General features: G+C 35.6%; 1 protein-coding gene across 2 annotated transcripts; it reads right to left on the reverse strand.

Annotated features, from left to right (window-relative positions):
- Window positions 1–32: 32 nt before the first annotated feature.
- Window positions 33–25,105, reverse strand: TMEM41B (transmembrane protein 41B). Of its 2 annotated transcripts, none has more exons than XM_030332091.2 (8): window positions 25,028–25,105; window positions 24,781–24,906; window positions 13,584–13,701; window positions 11,226–11,354; window positions 6,166–6,259; window positions 5,503–5,607; window positions 4,255–4,393; window positions 33–2,405 (listed from the first exon to the last, which is right to left on the reverse strand). In XM_030332091.2, the coding sequence occupies exons 2-8, from the start codon at window positions 24,899–24,901 to the stop codon at window positions 2,236–2,238; spliced, it is 876 nt and encodes a 291-aa protein (XP_030187951.1). In that variant the 5' UTR covers window positions 24,902–24,906; window positions 25,028–25,105; the 3' UTR covers window positions 33–2,235. The 2 variants fall into 2 exon arrangements, with proteins under 2 accessions (XP_030187951.1, XP_030187952.1); XM_030332092.1 differs by having other exon boundaries at window positions 24,781–24,903; window positions 25,028–25,085.
- Window positions 25,106–25,429: the final 324 nt, after the last annotated feature.

Genomic DNA, 25,429 nt, shown 5'->3' on the forward strand with positions numbered 1-25,429 from the left:
CCATGAAATAAATCCCAAGTACTACATTTAAATTTTTCAGTACAATTTATTCTTATTACATTTTAATTTGCATTTATTAAGTATCTTGGAAATATTATATTCAAATAGAACTCCAGAGAAAGGCCATTAACTAATTATTTAGCAGTCTCAGTGGGTCAGCTACCTAGTTAGCCTATTTGCCTCTCCCAGTGTACACATACTTGCTCTCTGGTGGTGATTATTATGCGATTGTCTTCAAGATGTGGCTGAAGCTTGAATCTGGTATCAGACTAAATCTACATATCCATGAATATAGACCACTGACTACATTTAGGGTGCAGCCAATTACGATGAATCTAAAAAAGACTGGCTATTCTCTTGGGAGAAGAATATATACCCCACCCAAGTGGCAGCTCAGTTTTCTAAGAAACTCAGAAAAAAATAATCCGCGAAGGGATAGAATCAATGATAAGGATAGGGATAATACTCTGAGAATAAACATAATATATACACACTGGAGTAAATAGGCTTCTCTTGAGTCCAAGCTCTTACTTTTATTTTTAAAAGTCTGATAAAAATGTATTCAATTACATTTTATACAGTAATATTTAGTGAACTTTGTCCAAAAAGACTTCTGTTTTTAAGTTCATTTGTAAAAATAACAAAAGCTTTATCACTCAATCTCTGGCCAATAAGGAAGGAAGAAAAACCTTGCTAGAAATGAATACAAATAATTTCACACAAAAGGCCAGGTGACGTAAGAATAGTATATTAATTAATATATTTTCTTTGTATTTACAATAAATCCATTTGTTAATACTGTGATAGAAAAAATAATCAGTCCACATTATGTAGTAGAAACAGGCTTTGAGGATGACCATTCCTCTCACAATAAAAACATACAAGGATTTCTCCCACAGCTAAAGTACTTTTCAACGTGACAGTCTTGGGTGAAGGTAAAACTGACAAAGTACCTTAGATATCAGCTATGTCCTAGAATCAGGAAATCAAGGGTACTACCATTAAGCAAGCAGCAGAAAGCTGTTTAAGCTTTTCCAGGACCATTTAAATAGAGTAGTTACCATGTAAGGATTTAATTTTACTTGGAGTTATAAAAAGTAAACACACTAAATTGGGTAACTGCATTAATCAAAAGCAGCCCCAAACAAAAAAGCTATCAAAAAAACCCAAAACAAGGCATTCTTATATCATGCATAAAAAGGATAATTATATAATACATATTTTAATGACCAGACCAATAAATAAATGAGGTAAATTTTACAGTTATTGAAACAAATAAACTATATTTAACCACTTAAGTGTTGCGCTGCCACTGCTTCCGTTTCAAAATATAAAGTAATATAATTAACCTATCATCTAAAAACTGCATACTTTGAATGTTTGTTTTTGATCCCCTTTTGAGATAGTAAAGGGGGACTGTGTAACAAAATATTATCTGAATATAAATCATCAACACCAATATAATACAATTATCATGTAATTGCCATTTTTATATGCACAGTAGAAATACTGTGAAAGCTAGAAAAAAAGATGGAAACAGACTGGCCAGAATTTTAAATTTCAGACTAACCCATGATAATCTAGAACAGGAATAAACAAAAATAAAATTTACACAACAGATACAGCTTGATATCCTTTCCAAATTCAGTAGTCCACCAGATGTACCTTCTAAACAAATCCATTACCTCAAAGTTAAAAAAGGAAGAAAACGTAAATCTCCCTTTTGAGCTTTAGTTTTCAAGTTTACGCTCTTGAAGAAGGCTAACATTAGCAAGAACTGCAATACTATTTTTACAAATCTAGAATCTTTCCTTTTGTATTTTGTATTTGCTTTCCCTATTTCAGTTATTAGTAAGGGAAAAGAGAGGAAAATATTAAATTATCAAGTCAAGAATAAATATGATAGCCAGTTCATGAAACTATTAAATTGAATCAGTTGGATCAAGAATTTCCCACTACACAGCTACTGATTATCTACAGCTACCGTTGGAGTAGTAATTTAGAAGATGTCTATCGTAACTACTGACAGTACTTTTCGTAATATATCAATTTCCACTTTTACTTTCTTCTCTCCCTTACCTCTTACATGAATTATTTTAACTGTGTGACAGGAAATTTTATTTTACAAACTCATTTCAATTACTGAAGAGGTGATTTTAACACCTAAGCCTGCCAATCCTGAGATGATGATGATGATGATGATGATGATAGGAAAACTGAAACCCAGATGATTTCTCACTCAAATTTCTGCTTTAGTTTTTTTTGGAAGATGGCTGGCAGAATAGAAAGAAGAGCCAAAATCATTAGAACAAATACTGAGTTCCAGGAAACAGCTTCCCCTGCTGTTGTAAGCTGGTACAGTGTTGTTCCTGCCTTAATCGCTACAAAAGAGGGAGGTGCAACACCTAAAAGAAAAAAGAAAAACATAGCCATTTTTAAAAAATAAAATTTTATAATATATTTTATATTTACAAAATTATTCAGAACTCAAAACAGCACTGACATTATTCTAACACTTTGTAATGTACTATTTTAAACTGATTCAAATAAACCCATGTTTAAATTTTAAAAAATTAAAATTTTCTGTGTGTATAAAATTTCTTACAAGAATATAGTAATCTCTGTTTTGGTACATTGTTATTTAATTTAAAGCCCCACGGGGTGCCTGGGTGGCTGAGTCGGTTAAGCATGAACTTTGGCTCACGTCATGATCTCAGACTGTGGTTTCAAGCCCTGTGTCAGGCTCTGTGTGCTGACAGCTCAGAGCCTGGAGCCTGCTTCTGATTCTGTGTCTCCCTCTCTCTCTGCTCCTCCCCAGCTTGTGTTCTATCTCTCTCTCAAAAATAAATAAACATTAAAAATAAATTAAAAATAAATAAGGCCCCTCAAGTTTATTTCCATATAAAGAATTCAATCTTTCAACTACCTCTGGAGGATAAGGAATTTAAAAATTCAAGAAAATTTTCTAGAAAATAATTTAGAACATTTCTTAACAGCTTTTAAAAAAAGAATGTGCTTTGATCCAGCAATTTGCACTTTAGGAAATACTAATGTACCTGAGCAAAGACCTAGGCTCAAGGATGTCCATCAAAGCATTATAAACAACAAAAAATCTGGAAACAATCTAAATGTTCAACAATAAGATTGAGTAAACTGTCATTCATCCTTGACAGAATATACTTAAAATAAAAATGAAGTGGTAGGAGATACTCAGATATGGAAAGATACTCAAAATATGAGTAAGAACAGTTTATACCACAGCATGGATGGAACAACTACATTTTATTAAAAACCAGAACAAATTGGAAAAGTCACTTTAGCCAAAGTTGAAGTTAACTAAATCTGTGGGTATTCCATCTGTAAAATTAAAGAGATGGGGACAAAATTCTCTCTTCTGATTCTGTAACATTATTTTACAAAATCCAAAATATCCCTAAGATTTTTAAGTTTCTCAATGAATTCTTTAAGAGCAGCAACAAAAAACTGATTTTGATTATTCTTTTCAAGATCTGTAAGTATTAACTTAAACTTTAACTGATACTTAATACAAGAGGTCTGTTCACTTCGTTGGTATCTAAACAACTCAAATTAAATTTGAAAGAAAAGCAGAATACTCTTACTAAAGAACCATCAGAATTCACAAAATACATAAGCATCTTTACGTCCACTAATTAATTTCAGAATTAAGTGCCAGCTCCTTGAAAGCAAGAATCCTTGTATCCCCCATACTTTTCGTAATGCCCATAATAAATACTAATGTCAATAAAAAGAAAATAGAATCAACTCTATTGAAAATTAAAGTTCAGTATTTCAAAATGGGCACTTTTATTATGATTAAAAGAATATCCAATAAAGTAGTCTTCTTTAAAAGAAGTAACACAAGGGCGGCTGGGTGGCTCAGTCAGTTAAGCGTCCGACTTCGGCTCAGGACATGATCTCGCAGTTCCCGCACTGGGCTCTGTGCAGACAGCTCAGAGCCTGGAGCTTGCTTCGGATCCTGTGTCTCCCTCTCTCTGCTCCTTCCCCACTCATGCTCTGTCTCTGTCTCTCTCTCTCAAAAATAAATAAACATTAAAAAAAAAATTTAAAAGAAGGAACACTTAAATCAACACAATCCAGCAAACATTTCAGGATAGCTATTTATGTATGCCAGGCTCTGTGCTGAAATATGTGCAAAGAACATGAAATCTAGCCCAGCTGGACACTGTTAGGTATGTACACGAGTTCTAACACAGCGTGAACCAGAGGCCTTACCTAGAAAAGTGCCAATAAAAAAAACTTTCAATGGCACATTTATCACAGGGGATGTGATATTAATAAACCAATTCGGCAGAAATGGTGTTATTCTCAAAAATATAATGTAGTTAATGAGATGTTCTCTATGACGCTCAACCTGTCATAAGAAAGAAACCAGTTAGGATCAAGATAAGGCCAATATCGAGAAAAAGTTCCTTAATATACTTATTTCAAATTCTCATTCCCTGATAGTTCAGAATCTATCCAGCAGAAATGATCAACATAGGAACCTGAAAATGACAATGATCTCATTACCAAAGCTAAGTAACATGAGATGAGTTTGTTTTTTTTTTAATTGTACATATAGCTTAATGTTGCACTATTAGATGGCTCAACAATGACCCTTTACACCTGAAAGAGCAAAATTAAATTTATAACTATACATAAGATACATATCATGTGATTAATTTTTAACTTCCTATAATGTAAAAGGCTAGTATAGCACATCAGTAAACCTAGCTTCTAATTTAATCTTTATTTTTGTGTTATGATATATATTACATAAGTGATTCATTCATTAGATAAGTGAGATTGAACAAGTATAGGGAGATATTTAGTCAATTAAATAAAAGCAGTTTATACTTCTAAATCTTGCTTTACAAATAATGATTGTGATTTGCAGCAAAATGCTTAATTTCTCATCTCCTAGTTTGTAAAACAAAAGGGTAAGGCAGAACAATTTCTGCAATTCCTTTGAGATTTAACAGGTTGTTTCTTCCAATTCTTTCTAAAATTAAGATTTTCTTAGCAACATCATATTAAACCTTTCCGTGTAGTGGTGCCTATATTTGTCATTGCATGTCTTTGTAGAAATCCTGACTATAGAGAACAGTCATTTCTACTGATGAAATACATTCAAGGAGTTGGTTGATAAAAGTTTTTCAGTGACCCCCTGACAGTGGACTGCATCAACACAAAACAGGTGAGGTGTCCAAATATGTGAATGTCTTCACCAGAATGATGACTTCTCTGCTCTGACTGAACTTACTAGGAATGAAGAATTACAATTACTGTTACAGTACAGAAACTGCATATTTGAAATGATTAACATTCATTATTTGCCTACTACTACTATAATTTACTTTGGTCAAAAATCATTTTTATTAAAGCCCTGAGTCTGGGTTAATTTATGTAGGGACTATACACTGACCTCCCAATTAGGCACAGAATGACACTAAACAACTTAAAAAAAAAATACATGTTTACCTGTTGTGACCATTTTACTGCTTTCTCTGTTAGGTATTTGTATACAACTGGCCTCCCAACTAAATAGGAGAGCATATAGCAGAATGAGGCACCGAGTCCAGAACACTAGGAAATAACAAAAAGCCATAAGCATTGTGTACTTTTCCATCTTAGTCACATGGATATAGTCACTTAAAGCAAAGCTCAACTAGTATATATTTTGGGGGGTTAAGGGAGGGTACTCTACATGACATCTCTCGTGCAGAGAACAAGAACCCATCTGATCCAGTCCCTTCTCAGACCAAATTATAACTAAAATGAGAATAACTAAAACAAACTGGCACTTATGATTAAACTTAGTGATTACATCCAAATAGTTAATAATAGCATCTAGCTAGCCTAAGAATAAAATTTAAAAGCAAATTTTTTTTCAACTGCTATGCTTGAAAATACCACCTCCAGCTCTGGACTTAAGTCTGTGATGCCCCTATTCTAGGAAAAAAGCAAACTATAACATCTGCTTATGGGGGGACTTAAAAGATATTACTTAAACATTAATCACCTCTTAAAACTAATGAGTTTATGTTTACACAAACTAGTGGGGCCAGATGCCATCCTTCTCCCTCATCATTCTATCAAAAGCTACTTTTTTTCTAGTTTCCCAAATTCATTTTATATACTTACCAAACAAACAAGAAATAAGGCTAGCGGAAAGGGATAAAGAAACCCTGAGAGTATACTGAGAAATATAGAGCCTGGAATAGCAAATGTTTGCAAGCTGTTAACTTCTAAGTTAAGGATTAAACATAATACAATGGAATTTTTAAAAGACAAATCAAACATTTCAGAAAACAAGTATCAATAAAGAAGTTATCATGTTAATAAGATTATATCTGTATCTCAGTATTAAGAAAGCAAAATTGTATCTAAAAGTTTAAAAAACCATCAGTTATGATGCCTTTAACTCTAAATTGACCATTTTCTAGCATTATTATAAATACAATGCTATTAAGAGTGTGTTACTGAAAGAAAAACCAAGACAAATATCCAATGTGTTCCAGATAAAGAACTGGGCACTTTGGCAAAAGAAACAAAAGGGAGGGGAAAAAAAAAAAGAGAGAGAAAGAGAGAGAACAAAGGTCTTCAGTAATCTTATATGCTTCTCTAATGCACTGCATTTACTCCTAAATGTGTTCAAGAAACATGGTTTCTGTGGAAATCTAGGGTATGATAATTACTTGTTTCTAATTTAACTTATAAACATTTACCTCAATGCACTACTCATTAAAAAAAAGGATAGGGGTTACAGAATAAAGATCACAAACCTTACTTTTAAGAATTATGCTTTTTACTACTTCCTGTTTGCTCCCAGTTTTAGTCTGGAATCCCCCTACCCCCTTTTAAAAACCCCTAACAGGATTTACTTACAAGTCAGAGTGAATTCCTTCAACGTCTACGCTTCTTTTAAAATTTCTATCTTCACCCGTTCTCCTACTCTATTCATGTTTTCATCTCAATCTCCTTTCTTTTTTCTGGCTCCCTGCTGTATAAACCCACTCTGATGCCTATGAACTCAAGAAAACCTAGGCTTTCCTTGACCATCGTATTCTATACAGCTAGTATGCCTCACCTTCACTTCCTCAGAGGAGATTCTCTCCCTGTCTCCTTGCAACCTGACTTACTCATCCACCCGTCTCACGGCCAAAAGTAATGATTTTTTCCTGTTTATTTTTTCACTCTGATTTAACTCATTTTATAATTATGTAAAATATTTACTTGGTTCTAAAGTCAAATCTACACAATAAAGTACACCTAGAGAATGACTTCCATCCCTCTGTCATCTCTCTCCCCACAGGTAAACATTGTATTGGCTTTTAAAAATACCCTTTCTTGGGACGCCTGGGTGGCTTAGTCGGTTAGGCATCCAACTTCGGCTCAGGTCATGATCAGGCTTGTGAGTTTGAGCCCCACGACTGGCTCTGCACTGACAGCTTTAAGCCTGGAGCTTCCTTCAGATTCTCTCTCTCTTTTTGCCCCTCCCCTGCTTGTGCTCTCTCAAAAATGAATAAACATTAAAAAAAATAATTTTTCTTTTCAAAAACAGATAAATTATCTCCTTGTGTATGTGTGTACTCATATCATCCTCCCCTGCTTAGATAAAACGTTGCATACTGACTTACTATTCTGCACCTTGCTCTTTTCATTTAACATTATATCCTGGAGGTAAGAATGCCTTAACCACATAGAGAGACATTTCTCATTTTTAAATAGCTAGAGTACACTCCAGTGTTTAGACTTGCCATGGCTTATGCAACCAGTTCCCTACTGACATTTGGGTACAGATACTTCTATTTGAATATTTAAAATTCTGGATGTCCTAAATCAAAGTAAATGTTATCTTCCTTTCCCAACCCTAAATAGGGTCCTCTACCTATTCCCTTTTTTCTCTAAACAGCCCAAAATACAAAGCCAAAGAAAGGTAACCACCAAGAACAAAACTGGTATAATATTGATAACTACTGAAGCTGGATGATGGGTACACAGGAGTCCACTGTATGATTTTCTCTACTTTAGTGTAGGTTTAAAATTTTCCATAATAAAAGAAATTTTTAAATTACCCTAAGATTTTAGCCTTAGGGAAATAAAAAAAGAGATGATGGTGACACATTTAATGTCATCCATAGCTCAAAAGTCTTCAGTGACTACCCAATACCAATGAATATTCTAAATTCCTCAGTCTGGTACTCAAAGTCCTCTACAGTCTGAGTGCAGTGTCTGTCCTATCTCCCTACACTTGTGTCTCTATCCTCCCCTTTTCACACCCTATAGTCCAACTAAACTGGATAACTGATCACTTGTTAACCACACCCTGTGCTTGTAAGCTCTGCTCTAGATTTGCTCAGAATGAGACTGTGCCATCTCTACCCATAATTCCCTAGTGCCCAGATGGAAATAGTTGTTCTACCTTTGAATGCTCAAAACACTAGATTTGTACTTAGAATATAATTAGTAAATTAGAAAACTGATTATGAATAAAATAATTATAATGTAAAAAGCCATTTATATTCAAGTTTGACATTACATAATACCAGTGAAGGTACTAATACTACACTGCTGAAGACGGTGGCCACTAGCCATATGTAACTATGGAGACACTGAAATGTACGTAGTCTGAACTCAAGTGCTATGAGTGCAAAACACAAATTTCAAAGACTTAGTGTGAAAAAAGAATGTAAAAATACCTCAATTTTTATGCTGATTGCGTGTTAAAATGATAATATTTTGACATATTGGTTCAAGTAAAATGTATTACTTAAATTGATTTCAAGTGTTTTTTTACTTTTTCTAATGTCAACTAGAAAATTTAAAAATTACATGTTGTTCAATTATATTTCTTTCTATTAATTAACACTGTATCAGTTATATGCCCTAAGATAAAGTCTTTTCTCTTTTTTTGTTCACTGAATTTTAAAAAGTATCTTTTTAATAAAGAGCTTAAGATTCAAAAGTGAAAATAGAAAATTATAAGACAACATGAATTTAACAAGTTATGTTATAAAAATCTAAAATGAGATGTGAAATCATTACAATCACTTACATATCAAGGCAACAATAACAATATGCAATAAAACCTCCTGAATTGACAATATTAACCAATATATGTATTTTTACTATTAACCAATATTTAAAATGTAAAGCTTAGGGGCTCCTGGGGTGGCTCAGTCGGTAAAGCGTCTGACTTTGGCTCAGGTCATGATCTCGCGGTCCTTGAGTTCAAGTCTGGCTCTGAGCTGTCAGCATAGAGCCTGGAGCCTGCTTCGGATTCTGTGTCTCCCTCTCTCTCTCTCTCTCTCTGCACCTCCCCTGTTCATACTCTCTTTCTCTCTCTCTCTCTCTCAAAAATAAACATTAAAAAAAATTAAAAAATTGATAAAATTTAAAACTTCAAACCAAATGTATTTTGTAATAATAAAGCCCTTCTTATACTTTCAATTCACTTTCTATAGGACAGTTTATCCTTTTCTACTAATTTGCATATGGATATTAAGACAACTAAGCTATAACATTTATAACCCCAGAGATTGTCAAGATCCATTTATGCTAACTGGTTGACTGACCTTATGAGTGGGTATCTCCTTTATCCCTCAGACATGTTATCCCTCCCAAAGCTGAGAGGCAAAGTAGGGTAAAAAAAAAAAAAAAAAAAAAAAAAAAAAAAAGACTTTCCAAAGTAAACAAAAACTATATGCCTTGTTCACAAAAACCTTATAAATGCCAAATTAAAAAAAGGAATCAAGTTTTTATCTTACTTGAGGAAAATATTTTAATTTATGGTTAAAGTGTATAGAGGCAAAATAACCTTTAAGTCTAACACTAACACTATGGAACACTATGGTTTTCCCAGATGGGTTCTAAAATGGAATTAGTAGGAAAGGGGAGCAGTTATGGATTTCTTAAAACAGTTTATGTATTATTAAATCACTTTACAAATAGCTGCCAAATAACCTGCTGAAAGACAGATGCATAATAATTATTCTCTAAGTTTTTCCCAAATTTGGATTTTTCTCATAATAAATAAGATGACAAAGCACCTAAATAAAAATGTATTCTCACCAGGTAGATAAAGGAATAATGTTTGTATTATCAGCAAAAGTTTTTGTTAACATACTTAATAACAAACTGTTTATGCTAGGAATAACTGCTTCAGGGTATTTAAGAATATACTGACAACATTTATATAAGGAGGCAAGTATAGAAAAACATATATATATGTTAAACACATAATATCTAGTCTAATATAAATCCAAGAAAAGAAAATGCTAATGAATTTTACAAGAAAAAGTTTTAATTGCGAAGTCCCATAAGCCAAAAGAAATTCAGGAAATAAAACAGGAAGCAAAAATATAAAGAGTTTGAGAGAATTAATAAAGTAACTAGTTTAACTTTTAAAAATAAATGTTGGTTTCAAAAGGAGAATGATTACCTTTACAGGATCAAGAGATAATGTGTTTCATTAAACGAGAAGATTTGAAAATAGGTTGGATTAAAATAAAAGATACAAAAATCAGATTGAAGTTAAAGCTCGTAACTGGAAGACTAATCACCAGTAGCATAAGCAGTTTGAAAATACGCAGGAAGAATAAAGCTATTTTCCTGACTAATTAATACAACATATATTTCTATAAAACAAAGAAATACATCCAAGAGTTATTTTAAAAATTTATATCCTTTGAATGACTAATTTTCCACTTAAGATCTTTTTACAAAGAAACCATTAAATGGAAGAAAAAAATCACAAACAGAAAGTTTTATAACACAACATGTATAAAAGCAAAAAATTAATTACAAATTATATCTTCAAACCTAAGGGAGTATTTTTAAAAATTATGCTGTGGTGACTATTCAAAATAAATAAACTAAATTAAAATAATCAATTAACTAATATAATCATAAATTAAATAGATAATTATCTTGAATAATGCAGAGGAGAGGAAAATGTTTATGATAAGTGAAATAAGCAGAATACAAACAAACTGGTAGTAAATATTCAAAAATAATAACTAAGTTGAGGAGATAGGTTTAAAGTGAGAATTTTTTCCATTTAATTTTTCAATATTTTATTTAATGTTACATGAAATTAATAACTTTTAAAAGAAAAAAATAGTTATGCATAACTAAACAGACCCTTTAAGACCTCTTTCTTGAACAAAACTAGATTAACATTTTTTTAGTTAAAAGGATACAAAATATATGTAGCAAAATAAGCTACAAGTACTTGTACATAAAAGGTGTCCTTATATTTGGATAAAACTTTTCCTAGAGCCTTGGCATCATCCATATCTCTGGGAACCTTCATATTCACTCTTTCTTCTCTAAAGAAATAAAATTAAAGTGAAAAATTTTAAAGCAGAAATTTGCCAAGATAATTAATATCAAAATCAAGTTCAAAACATGAAGTTTTATCCAAAATGATTTGGTGCTTTGATCTGTATTATATTAACCATAAATTCATAAGTTTTAAGTTCAAAAGTCTATAAATATTTGTTCTTAATGATTTAATATAATTTCTTGAGACATGTTATCTATGTATGAAAGTTCAGAATGACCCAAACTAAATTAGATTAAAAGCATTTGCTCCAACGCTGGTATAAATTTTGAGTTAAAAAGTGAACTGATGTTAGCATATTCAAAACATATTTAACATCATTTTGGGTAATCCTCATGAGAAGCTAAAATCAATAATTAATTACAACTAAAATTAAGTAAAATTTTTGATGAATTTACAGTTCACATATCTTCTGGAATATTTCGACTCAAAGTTCAGATAAAAACTTACACATTTTTCCTTTTCTATTAATCTTACTTTATATTTGGTGCCTTATTTGGAACTGAATTTCTTACTTATAAAAGGCTCAAATAATTACGTTTGTGTTTAATGTATATTGTGCCCATTTGTTTACATGATACAATTTAACCAATCTTGCAGAACAATGATAGATTTCTGCCTAATTTCTATAAAAATAGTAGGTAAACTGTGATTTCTCATTTATAAATTTAAAAACCAAAAAACTCTTTATAGGGGTGTGTACACACACACACACACACACACACACACACAAAGAAATAAGCAGAACATCACAGGTGTATAACAGCACACTTGTACACAAGTGATGTTATCATTCTTAGAGCAGATTGGGAGCAAAGACAACCTTAAGAGCCCTCTTTCAGTCAGCTCTTAACTGCCTCCTCCTTGATCAAAACCAGAAAGGATCTAAAATTCAATAACACTAATAGTAACCTAACAATATAACATGTTAGCCTCCCAAAGGCATTTACACTGACATAAGAAATCAAAGTATGAAAATAAAAATAAGTTTAATTACAAAAATTTCAAGCATGAGGAATTGTTATTGAAAGGAATTTAGAGGAAACGGGAACTTCCAAACACCCTGAAATCATATTTCACAGTTCTCCATTACCACACTAGTCTGGCTCTGGTTGAAAGTCTAACTACATTTTAAAGTCTTTTATGTAATCTATGATTAACATAGGTTGGTATTACTGTGGTTAAACAGCCCTGGGATATTCTGCCTTCTTAAAGTATGTTTCAGTTCCATAATCTCTTCCCTAAAATTCAAAAAACTCTGAAAACCAAAAGTTTTTCATATTTTTGTCAGCAAAAATTGACCCACACTTAAATATCATAGTCTTTTATCATGCCCATTCCTCTGCAAAAAATATTAATAAATTTGATAATGGGATCCTTCCCCAGATCCTGCTGGAGGTACTACATAACAGACAGTATTTGTTCCATGTTATCTGTCCAAAAATGGAAAAATTCTAAATTCTGAAACACATTTCACCCCAAGGTTTTGGCTAAGGAGTTTTGGATGTATTTAAGATAATACAAGTTATTTTTTTTATAAAGTCCATTTCACTGTGAAAACTACCTATTCAGGTCATATCATTTCCATAAAACAGAGAAAAGAAAAAGAGCTAGGAGAGAGAGACGTGGTGGGGATAGAAATGAATGAATAGAAGCAGACAAACTGATCACAAGAAGGAAGGGAGAAACATAGATGGAAAGGTAGGGAAAGCAGAGAAGAAGAGCATCGATGGTTTTCAAACCACAGGTGTCTTTTATGGATTTTAAAATAAGCTTGCTTGGTCACTACTCATGAAAAATTAAGTAAATAGAATAGTTTAGAAAATATCAGAGACCACCACCTGTTTCAGGAAACTTTAATTTTGTATGTATACATGTATGCAAGTGAGCGGGGTACAAGGGACAGGCACATGCCTGCAGGATCATGACATAAAAATCTATTTCTTAATATAGTTATATATATATTTTTAATTTGAAAGCCATTAGAAAGATGAGGGTTTAATTACAGGAGCAGTGCTAGGAAAACCCTGCACAGAAAATCAGGAGGCATATTTGGGAAAGAGTATTTAAATAAGTGTCACTAGAGACTTGCTACAAATCATGATAGCTAATATACACTCACCATGACAGTTCTGTTGCTTCAAATTAGTTTAACTTTTAATCTACTTTATCTATAAATGTCTAGGCATTTTTCAGTTTCTTTCTGTATACTTACTCACTAAGCTGAGGAAAATTTTTATATACCAAAAACATAACAAAAGCTGCAGATAAGAAAATGGACACCAATATAAGAAGTGACATTCTTGCTGACCCAGCTTCTGCACAGGCTTTTTCTGAAAGGGAAAAAAAAAAAAAAAAGCTATAATTAAGATAAATATTTTTAAAAGACAGTATTCCAAGTCAGCAAATAATTTCCTTAACGACTTTCCTCCCCAATAAACTGTTCATACTTTTGCTCAGTTTTAACATAAAAATTTAACTACTAATGTATTTGCCATTTATTAACCAGGCATATTGCTTCGGGGGGATATACCCATTTCAGAAGCATGAAAAAACAGAACACCAGAATTTGCAGCATTGATTTGCTGATAAGCCAAAGGAGAAAAGAGGGCATTGCTCTAGTTACTATCACTGACTTTCAAATGTATTTATATTGGGAGCTGACAACATAGACAGAATGCCCTCTTAGGAAAAATGAGGTAAAGTGGCAATTACTTCAACTGTCACAAGAACCCAGAAACTGACTAATACAACTGGTGAATGTTAATACAGTACTTTTTACACCAAACGCTTCAGAATATAGTTGAGCCTCAAATGTTTTGGGTGGCTCTCTGGGACTCCAAGAATGGCAGAATTTGTTCACATTCCCTCACAAGGTACTCTTCGTGTTATCTAAAAAATTATATGCAACATAAAAGTATAGGGTCCATGAGTGGCTCAGTCGGTTGAGCGTCTGACTCTTGATTTTGGCTCAGGTCATGATCCCAGCATCATGGGATTGAGCCCAGTGTCAGGCTCCTTGCTGAGTGTGGAGCTTGTTTAAGATTCTCTCTCTCTCTGCCTCTGCCCCTATCCCCCGCTCACATGCTCTCTCTCTAAAAATAAAAATAAAAATAAATAAATAAAAAGATAAAAGTATGGAATGAGATCCAGGAAAGAGCAAGTAGAAGAATGAGCAAGAATGAGCTGTTTTTATCAGGAAGTAGTCAATAGTGGGGAGGCAAGGCCAAGATACCTTAGTAGTGCTCTCTGTGGAAACAGAAGTGGTGGCATAATTTTTATTGCGCACATTTACCATTATTCCATGTACATACTTTTAATGCTCAGGGGATTAAAAAATATATGTATACCATAAGAATTACTTTTAGTTCTCTGAGAATGAATCTACCACTATGCCCCTCCCTAACTACTGCCTGTGTAACTTTTATACATACTTTTTATGAAGTATCCTAAAACAAATGCCTGTACTCTATTCGTTCATTTGGCAAATTCTTCTTCTCAAACATTTATATAAACGTATTAGATAGGTGTCACTGCACAGTTGAGTAACACCCTCCTCCTCAGGGAAACTTTCTCCTATTTCCCTTCCTCTCAAAGGGGCTAATCTCGTTGGCCCTATTACAGTTTGATTCCAACACTCTACCTTCCCAAACAACAGAAGGCTAACTTGCCCAAGGTTGGACACCTGACTCAAGTAGAAACTCATTATTGGCTGACCAAATTGTCTCTTGAAAATTTGAACTAAAAGAGATACTGTTGTCAAGAGGTGGTATGTCTTGAGGCTGAAAGATCAAGCAGTGAAAGCCACAGATAATGACAAGGCAGGCCAAAGACATGTACCAGAAAATCTAAGAGTGGAGGTTAAAACAAAAACCCAGAGAGCCCAAGTGGGAGCTATAGCTAACCTACTTGTTAACTTCCAACTTTCCACTTCCCTTAAAGCCTAGCTATATTTCATTTCTTGCTCACGGATGCCAGTGAGATTGCCTCTTTAAAAAAAAAAAAAAGTTTTAAGCGTTTATTTTTGAGAAAGAGTGAGCATGGCAGAGGCAGAGAGAGAGGGAGACACTGAATCCAAAGCAGGCTCCAGGCTCTGAGATGTCAGCACAGAGAACATGCGAGGCTTGAACTCACAAACTGCGATATCATGACATAAGCTGAAGTTGGACGCTTAACCAACTGAGCCACCCAGGAGCCCCGAGATTGTCTCATATATTTAGAAGAATCTCCTTTTTTATTGGTGCTAGTTTAAACTTATTTCTGCTCCTTTCAACCAAAAAGCCTTAACTAAAAGACAAACTTCATTTTTATACCTTGTCTCATTTTATTGTAGTTTTATATATTTTACAACTGAATTGGTAAGATTTTGCCCAATTCTATGTTAAACATGGAGCAATACAAACCACCTAGCTCCACACAAGGTGTATTGTGTGAACTACATGAATTGGTATCACCAGGAGCTTGTTAGAAATGCAGATTCAGAGGGCGCCTGGGTGGCTCAGTCAGTTAAGCATCCGACTCTCAGTTTCAGCTCAGGTCATGATCTCCTGGTTCTTGAGATCAAGCCCCGCATTGGGCTCTATGCTGACAGAGCAGAGCCTGCTTAAGATCCTCTCTCTCTGCCCCTCCCCTGCTAGCTCACTCTCTCTGTTTCTCAGAATAAACATTAAAAAATGCACATTCTCAGGCCAACATGCCAAAACTACTAAATCAGAATCTGTGTTTTAATAAGATACCCAGGTGATCTGCATGTACATTAAAACTTAAGAGAAAACAATATGGCCCACTTTGCCTATTTTATAGGTAAGTAAATAGAGGCCCTAAGGAGGTTGCGCTATTAAAAAAATTCCTAAGGAACCGAATGGCATAAAGTATATCCCCAAAGCCCTTTAATATCCATGTATTATCAACTCATAATTTCTGCTATAACACAAATTGCTTAGGTTTGGTGCTTTGATATACCAGATACAAATTGTTCTTATCTGTTCATTAAAGCTGACTTTCTGAAAGACAGTATTAGGTTTATCAAGCTCTAGTATGTGAACACTAAAGTTAAAAAAAAGACTTTACTTCAAACATTAAAAAAAAAAAAGGACTGTACTTCAAAAACCAAGTTACAAATAGAAATTTACTTGCTCATATCATACTTTTTTTTAAATATTCTTTTTTTTTTAAGTTTATTTATTTTGAGAGAGAGAGAGCATGAGCTGCAGAGGGGCAGAGAGAGGGACAGACAGAATCACAAGCAGACTTGGTACAGAGCCCCACGTAGGGTTTGAACTCATGAACAATGAGATCATGACCTGAGCTGAAATCAAGAGTTGGATGCTTAACTGATGGAGCCACCCAGGCCCTCCACTCGTATCATATTTCTAAAATTTACTGCAGGAAGCAATGGGATCATAAAATACTACAAAAGATGGCTTCAATGGAGTAATAAACCAGGATGCCTGCCACTGAACACTATAGTTCATTAATCCACTAATGTATTTGTATGTTTTGCAGCACAGAAAATTAAACAGAGATCTTAAACATCTGAGGTGGGCATAATATGAAAAGACCTCTGCAGAATCTTATGATAACAAATGCCTAATTGTCCATATCTTTGCCTTGGTTATGATATCTAATTCAATGCTTCTCTTGAGAATTTAAGAAATCATATTTACTCACTCTAAAAAGAAAAGAATAATCAGCCAAAAGTGACAAAAAAAATCAGTGTGCAATAAAACCAATTCAACCAAAAATGTATTTTTTTAAATTTTTTAATTTTTTATTTATTTTTTTGAAGTTTCTTTATTTTGAGAGACAGAGAGAGCAGAGGAGGGGCAGAGAGAGAGGGAGCCTCAGGGAACTCGGCACAGAGCCTGATGTGGGGCTTGAACTCATGAACCGTGAGATCATGACCTGAGCCAAAACCAAGAGTCAGACGCTTAACTGACTGAGCCACTCAGGCGCCCCCAAAAATGTGATTTTAAATAGAAAATCTACTGAAACACAAACTTCTCACAAGGTTAAAATTTTATTTTCCTACTTTGTTAAATAAAGAGGTAATCCACAGGAAAAGAAATAAAAGTAATATATAAACATTGAGGTTTATGGCATAGTTTTCTATGGGCTGACATCAAAGCAAAGTGTATGTACACACACATACTCTGTACAATTATTCGAAAGGCCTGCTACTTCTTAAAGGCATGCTACTTTTAAATCTACCTGGAATTAACTTGCTCAGCCTTCACTTTTCACTTACTTCCCTGCTTGAATCAAGTCCAGAGTACAAAAAGGACTGATACAAATAATTTAATATTACTGGCATCTTTTAAACTCTTCAAAACCACTGTTTATTTTTGTTGTTTTTCATATGGCAGACATTTGTGCACACAAGAATTACTGGTAAGAATAAATGGCTGATATCCCCCCCAACCTCCACCTCTTTCCTGGTACTTTCCTTTAGGACTTCTCCTCTGCAAGGTATGCAGTCAAATGTTGAGTTGCTTAGGACGATCTGCTAAGCATCTATTATGTACAAAATGTTTTCCTCAATCTCTGCTTCTAAGAAACTGATAGCACCATTAGCTAGATTACCAAGGAATGAATGGCACAAAGGGGTTTTGAGTATATAGGAAAGCAAGATTACTGGGCTGGAGTAATGGAGGCAAGATTCACAGAGCAGGTAGAAACGTGGTTGAAGACTAAAAGATAAGAATTTACAGCTTTCTAATCCATACTGTAGTTAAATATAAAAAGAATTCAACAGGTTATACAGTTCTCTTAAATTAACAATTAGGGGTGCCTGGTTGGCCCAGTCGGTAGAACAAGAGACTCTTGATCTTGGGTTGTGAGTGAGCCCCACATTGGGTATAGACATTACTTAAAAATAAAATCTTTAAAAAAAAATTAAGTAAGACATTAAGCAAGCTAGCTTTAAAGTTAAACTATAATATTTTCTTCCCATTATTCATTTGCCAGTCCTAAGTAAGGAGTCAGAGGGAAGAAAGGTGTCAGGCAACCTTTAACCGGACTACAGAACACTACCCTGAATGCTCCCAGAGTACACATTTCTCTGACTGCTACTTGTTGTCTTACAGTTGGATGATGAAACACGTAGACATTTGAATAAAATTAACCTCCATGTTTAACTTGATACCTATTTTCTGCACTCTTTAAAATTAGGAAAATTTTGGGGCGCCTGGGTGGCGCAGTCGGTTAAGCGTCCGACTTCAGCCAGGTCACGATCTCACGGTCTGTGAGTTCGAGCCCCGCGTCAGGCTCTGGGCTGATGGCTCGGAGCCTGGAGCCTGTTTCCGATTCTGTGTCTCCCCCTCTCTCTGCCCCTCCCCCGTTCACGCTCTGTCTCTGTCTGTCCCAAAAATAAATAAAAACGTTGAAAAAAAAATTTTTTTTTAAATTAGGAAAATTTTGTCAAGCATTGTGTTCAACAGTAACACAGAAAACAAACTAATGAGAACGCAGAAACTAAATGACCTTCAATATTGAAGCTCTCCTTTCTTTTTAAAAAAAAATTTTTTTTTAACGTTTTATTTATTTTTGAGACAGGGAGAGACAGAGCATGAACAGGGGAGAGTCAGAGAGAGGGAGACACAGAATCTGAAACAGGCTCCAGGCTCTCAGCTGTCAGCACAGAGCCAGACGCGGGGTGTGAACTCACGGACCGCGAGATCATGACCTGAGCCAAAGTAGGCTGCTTAACCCACTGAGCCACCCAGGCACCCCTGAAGCTCTCCTTTCTTTCACACTAACTGGTAACTAGGGGTTGTTAGATATTATGATTCAACAATTATTCTTGAGTGTAATTCTATTAAGTCCAGAGACTAGCATGTAATTGATTTAGAGTTCTACACAAATAAAAGTTGAAAATCTTGTTTTAATAATAATTATACATCTACATGTATAGCATACATTTTTATAATGTGCCATGTCATTTAGCATTTAGAGCTACCCACAACAGTACTTTACACATTCATTAACCTTCACATCTTCCATCATACCAATTCCCAATCTGAATTATCCCCATATTTTGCTTTCCAACCTCCTCCCAGGGGAAAATTACTATTAGACTACTAGAGAAAGTCAAGATTATGTTCTCTTAGCCTCCAAATTCACAATTTTTTCTATCTTCAAATAAGGTTATCACTAGCAAATAATCCTTTCACAGCACACTCCAAAAGGGCTATTTCAAGTCTCTTCAAGCCTTCAATTCTATCTTCATCAATTCTCAAACAATGACACTCCCTCCACACTTCAGTGAGCTTCCCAATCTCTACCTTAAGATCTATTCCTCAAATTATCCTCCCTTGCTCCTTTCCCCTTATCTTTGCATTAAATGCCAACACACTTCCTTCCAGATTCTGCTCAAAGAATTGTCTCTTCTCTATGCACCCAGTATCTTCAATTCTTCCTCTTAAGATCACCTTTTCTCTAACTCCTAATATGCATATATCCATTCTGAAAAGTCATAACCTTAATGGCCCTATAGTAGCTCCCTATTTTCGTTATTTTCATATCAAAATCTTTTGAGGGGCATAGGGGGGCTTAGTCAGTTGAGCACCCAACTCTTAATTTCGCCTCAGGTCATGATCCCAGGGTCATGGGATCAAGACCCGAGTCAGGTTCCACACTGATCATGGAGCCTGCTTTAGATTCTCTTTCTCTCTCTCTCTCTCTCCCTCCCTCTCCCGTGCTCACTCTCTCTTAAATACATACATACATGCATACATACATGCATACATACATACATACATACATACATACAAAAAAAACCTTTGAAAAGCAAAATCTTCCTAAATCTCCAAGATTTTAGGAATGACTCTACTGGTCATCAGGTCCATCAGGTCATCAGGTTCTCAACATTCAATGTTTTCTAAACTTACTTGATTCTACCATGAAGAAGCAAAAGACCCATCTCTTTACAGAAACTCTAACAAGTGTTCAAGGTCACAAGAATCTACTGCAGTATTTTTGTAAGTAAATTTTATTTCAAGGGCTTTAGAATTTTTTTTAATTTTTAAAAATAAAAAAATGGTAGCAGTATCATCAAGTATAAATGTAAACAGCTAACTATAAAATACAAATAATTGACTATTACACACACAAAACACGTTTGTAGGTAGCAGACAAAATGGCACTACCAATTTTGTACGAAAGCTCATTCTCTAAGGATTATGCCCTGCAATTGTGTTACCATTCAATCCACATACCTTCAGACTCAGTTAACCACTTTCAGATGCTTCCCACCTCCATTCACCAAAGACTGAGATCAAGCTTATAATAAATTTCTTCGTAATCCTAAAAGATTCATCATCCATTTAGATGATCCACCCAGGCTCAAAAGTCTTTAAGGTTCATTTCTATTCAACTTTAGCCACCCACTTCCAGCGACACACTAAGTTCTCACATCCCGAGACTGCTCTACCTTGGACATTTTAAATTCCAACATGCTATTCCTTGATCACCTTTATTCTTTCGTGAGCTTATTCCCTCCATTTTCTCCCTTCTCTTGGGCTCCTCACTTTTCTTCCTTCCATGCCCAACCTCGATTTCATGATGTATCATCTGAAGCAATACCTTTGATTAGAATCCTTACCCTTTTCTTATATCTAATCTAACCCAATACCAGTAATATAAATTCACCTTCTTCACGAAGATGGTTGAGCACAAATAGAGAAAAATCATGAGTGACCCATCACAGAGATCCATCTTTGGGAAAACTGAGTTAGCCTCATTCCTACTCCCATTTTTTTAGGTGTCAAACATGAATCAGGTTGAGCCAATCTGATAACAGTGATAGGTTCAGGGACAAGCATTTGATCTGAGACAGTCTAATCAGTGTGAATATTTAGATTTTTTATTGGCAATGCTAGGAAAAACATTATCAAAGTTATCAAGGACGTATTTAGCTTACCTGGACCTTCACAAGAAATCAACCTTAAGGTAAAGCTGACATCAAAGATATGAAAGAAATCTGATCCTGATCACTGGGCTCATTGGACCACTGGTTCCAGGCTGAAGCCAGGGAATCCCACTTAATCTATCAATTTTTTAGTTATATATATCAATCAACCTTCTTTCAACAAGGGTTTCAATTGTATTTTCTATTGATAAGCACAAAAATCCTGATACATAATATTTTGGTTGAGACTGTCTCAACAAATTATACTAACACCTTGGTTGACATCCAGTTGCCAATTTTAGTCTTAACTCCCGGTTATCAGTAATCAGAGCTTCTTTCTTCCTCTAAGCCAGTACCTTGCTCACAGCAGATGCTCAAAGAACATTTACTGAACCAAATAAACAAGGCAGGATCTAGAACAGGCATCTGAGAGGGGTGTATTATCCAAAGTTGAACAATATTGTCTTCTAAAAGTAGTAAAATCAACTTTGAGACAATGTTTCTCAAACATTTTTGGCTGCAATCATAATAAATGGCTTTATATCATGATTAGTACACACAAAAATCTATAAAACGAAAAATAAAATTCAAAAAACACTTATGCCCTACTACATGTGAAGCACCCTATTTTCTCTTCCATTTTTTAAAATGACTCATCATTACCCATCAACTGATCTCACAGTGCTCTCGCTGCTCACAAGGATGATGATCTATATATATTTAAAAAACACAGTCCTAGCAGTTCTCTTGAATCGAAGTGGGAAACTTCTATGACTTGCTAGTAAACAAATCAGCCAGAACAAATAACACAGAAGAAAATAAAATACCCTCATTCAGGCACTCTTGCATGTAGATTAGATCAAGAGCCTCATAAGTGCTTCTTACTTACTCTTCCTCATCATGCAAGAATTAGACTCTCAGTGTTATTATCTTGGTCAAGTCTTCACAGTGGTCCTCAGTCTGTAAGGCTCAGATGTTAGACTAGAGATCAGAGTCATAGCAAGCAATCCACTAAAACATACCAAACACTGCATGTAGAATGTAAAGTAGTTCAAGCATACACACAATGACAACTATTTGTCAACGTTACATAGATGTATTTCTCAATCAAGAGTTAACTAAAATTTGGGGCGCCTGGGTGGCTCAGTCAGTTAAGCGTCCAACTCTTGATTTTGGCTCAGGTCATGACCTCACAGTTCACAACACTCAGCCAGCCCCACATCAAGCTCTTCTCCTTCTCTCTCTGCCCTTCCCCCACTTGCTCTCTATCTCTCTCTCTCTCAAAAATAAACATTAAAAAAAAGTTATTAAAATTTTTATCTCTTCTCCAAAACCTTTAATTTTTTTGAGATGTTAAACTAGATACCATCTGCAATTAACAAAAATTGCTTTTCATTATCTGGAAAATTGGTTGCTAAGTAGTTACTAATGACACCACATCACCGGCTCATTACCATTACCATAAGCAACCAAACCCTATCATGTAAGGGATCTACAAAATCTTTTGCCCAGAGAAAGAATTCCTAACACTAATTAAAGAGAGAGACACAGAGACAGAAACTGAGAGGCAGAGAAGAAAAAGAAAACACTGGAAATCACTAATTAACAGGATGGATCAAAAAACTAACTTTGCAATGAGGCACCGGGGTGGTTTGGTCACCTGGGTGGTTTGGTCGGTTAAGCAACCACTCTTGGTTTCAGTTCAGGTCATGATCTCTCATGGTTTGTGAGTTTGAGCCCTACATCTGGTTCTGCGCTAGCAGTGCGGAGCATGCTTGGGATTCTCTCTCTCCCTCTCTCTCCGCCCCTCCCCTGCTGTCTCTCTCTCAAAATAAATACATAAACATTAAAGAAAAAAAAAACCCACTAACTTTGCACTTAAATCCCTCTGTACCAACATTATTTTGATCATAGCCAACCTTATCTCCTACTATACCCAACAGAAATCCTCCATTCCTGACAAATTAATGTTAATAAGTTTGCTGACATAAAGATTCACACTAACTTTCCAGCTTAATGTTTCCTCCGCCCAGAATCCCTTACCTTCTCTCTAACAATGCAAACCCTACTTCTTCCTGAAGGCATGCCTTCACATCTCCCTCTATCCTTCTATAGATGTGTAGTGCACAGAAGTCGTTTGATAGCATCATAAAAATAATTGTGTTAATGGGTTATTCTAATGATAAAAGATAAACAATTATAAAAACATTTTGGAGGTTTCAAGGTTTTATTTTCCAAATAGCTTTAGGTTAAAACAACAAAAATCAGTAATAAAAAAAATTGACTGCTACTGCAAACCAAATGACAATCTTTAGAAATGATCTATCTGGAAAGACTTCCTGAAGAAGCCTTCAGGACACACTTGGATTACTGTCACTCTCCATAACAGCATCTTCAAAACAATGTTCCTTTAATTTAGAGTGGATTTATACTTAAACAACAATTCATTTCTGGGGTTTTGAAGTTATTTGGCTCTACTGTCTATAAGATGGAGAAATACCCAAATACAGAAAGCCTAAAAAGTCAAATTAGACTAAAGACATTTTAAACTAAAGTGTGCAATACATTTTTGTTGTCTATACTTATGATGTTGCTAGACAGTCTTCAAAGACCCTCTCCCTACTCATCACCGGTGGTGGACCACAATGGCCATTTGTTACGATCCCTTCAAGTTTATGGGGTTTTTAAAAAATATTTAAAGAATTTAATCATTTTAACTTTTGAAAAGCAGTGAAAACCTCTATGCCAAGATGGAATCAAAGTATTTAGCTTCCAGGTACACTTTCTTCTTAAAATAATATTTAAAGTTCAGAGAAATGCCAGAATGGTGTAATGGAAAAAAGCTTGAGAATGGGAGATCTCAGCTATGATAATTAACATTTATTTAGTCTCCACACAAGCCATTACACTAAATGCTTTACATCCATTATTTTTGCGTAATCCACACGGCAAGCTATTATTACTATCACCTTTGTCATCCCCACTGTACAGTTTAGACACTGAGTTTTTAAAGATAACAAGTCCAAAGTCATAAGTGGTTGAGCAGGCCACTTGGAAGTAGCACCTGGACATAGTTAAATCCTTGCTCTTAACTACTACTTGACTAATCTTGTGACTTTATGCAAGTTCCATATCCATTCTGGGCCTCAGTTTCCTCATCAGTGAAAATAAGGCAAGAGTCTTTAAGTTCCTTCCAGCTCTGTCTAGCTTCAATATTATGAAGCTTACAACCTCCCTGAGCTTCAAAAAAGCCAGTGTCATCACTTCTTTTAATTGAATTCAACTACAACAGCATTTACGAGCCACCTCCTAAGTGTCTGGCCTTGAGGTGGGCAGCAGACCAAGCAAGCCCAGGTCCCTAACCCTCTCTGCTCCCGCGCCCCTGGGTGCCAAGCAGGCCCCCTCGAAAATCCCTGGGACAGACCGGGGTCCTTTCTACTCCGAAGCCCCTCCGGCACACTACCCCCTCTGGGCCAAGCCCAGCTCTGATTCCGGTTCTACTCACCCTTCAAGTAGTCTCCGCTGCCTGGCGTCATGAGACCGCGCGTCCCCGCTACCCTGTCCCCCACAGGGGTCGTGTGGAGTGCCCCCGTCTGCGATCTTTCGGCGACTCTGCCTTTCGCCATGGCTGCTGCAGGGAAGGTGAAGGAAGAGAGGTGATGCTGCCCCCGGTTAACAACACCTCCGCCTCAGGCTCCTTACACCAGGGGCCGCAGCCGCAGCCACAGCCACTTCCGGGGCGACCACCTCACCTGAGACGACCTCAGCCCGGAGAGCACAGCGACGCTCTGCTGAAACCTACAGCGCCCACTCGGAGTAGGCTCCGCCCCGCGCCACCCCCGTGCCTCGCGCGCTCACGCTCGCCCAGTAACCGCGAGACAAGTCAGGGCCCTGTCCCGCCCCGTTCACTGCCCCGCCCCTGCTCACGACTGTATAGAGCATGCGCAGTCGCAGTCCCGGAGTCGGTAGTAGCTCGAGGACAAGAGGCATCTAATGCGCAGCTTTAATTATCCGGAAGTGCGGTCCTTGAAACTTCAAACCCTTTGTCCCGGCCGCCGGAAGTGCCCGCGAGTGATTAGTTGGCGTTTCGCAGCGAATGGTGATTCAGCTTACTGACTTCACCAATTCTCCAAGCGGCTGTCTTCACTCTGTCG

Source organism: Lynx canadensis, chromosome D1 (assembly GCF_007474595.2).
Source record: "Lynx canadensis isolate LIC74 chromosome D1, mLynCan4.pri.v2, whole genome shotgun sequence".
NCBI classification, from domain to species: domain Eukaryota; kingdom Metazoa; phylum Chordata; class Mammalia; order Carnivora; family Felidae; genus Lynx; species Lynx canadensis.

What these genes read in the sequence shown, in the direction of transcription:
- TMEM41B (XM_030332091.2), bottom strand. Translation starts at nt 24,901, where the DNA reads ATGGCGAAAGGCAGAGTCGCCGAAAGATCGCAGACGGGGGCACTCCAC. An exon ending in CAGCGGAGACTACTTGAAGG is followed by an intron (nt 13,702 to 24,780) that starts GTGAGTAGAACC and finishes TTTCCCTTTCAG; the next exon opens with AAAAAGCCTGTGCAGAAGCT. An exon ending in TTTTATTGGCACTTTTCTAG is followed by an intron (nt 2,406 to 4,254) that starts GTAAGGCCTCTG and finishes TTTTTCTTTTAG; the next exon opens with GTGTTGCACCTCCCTCTTTT.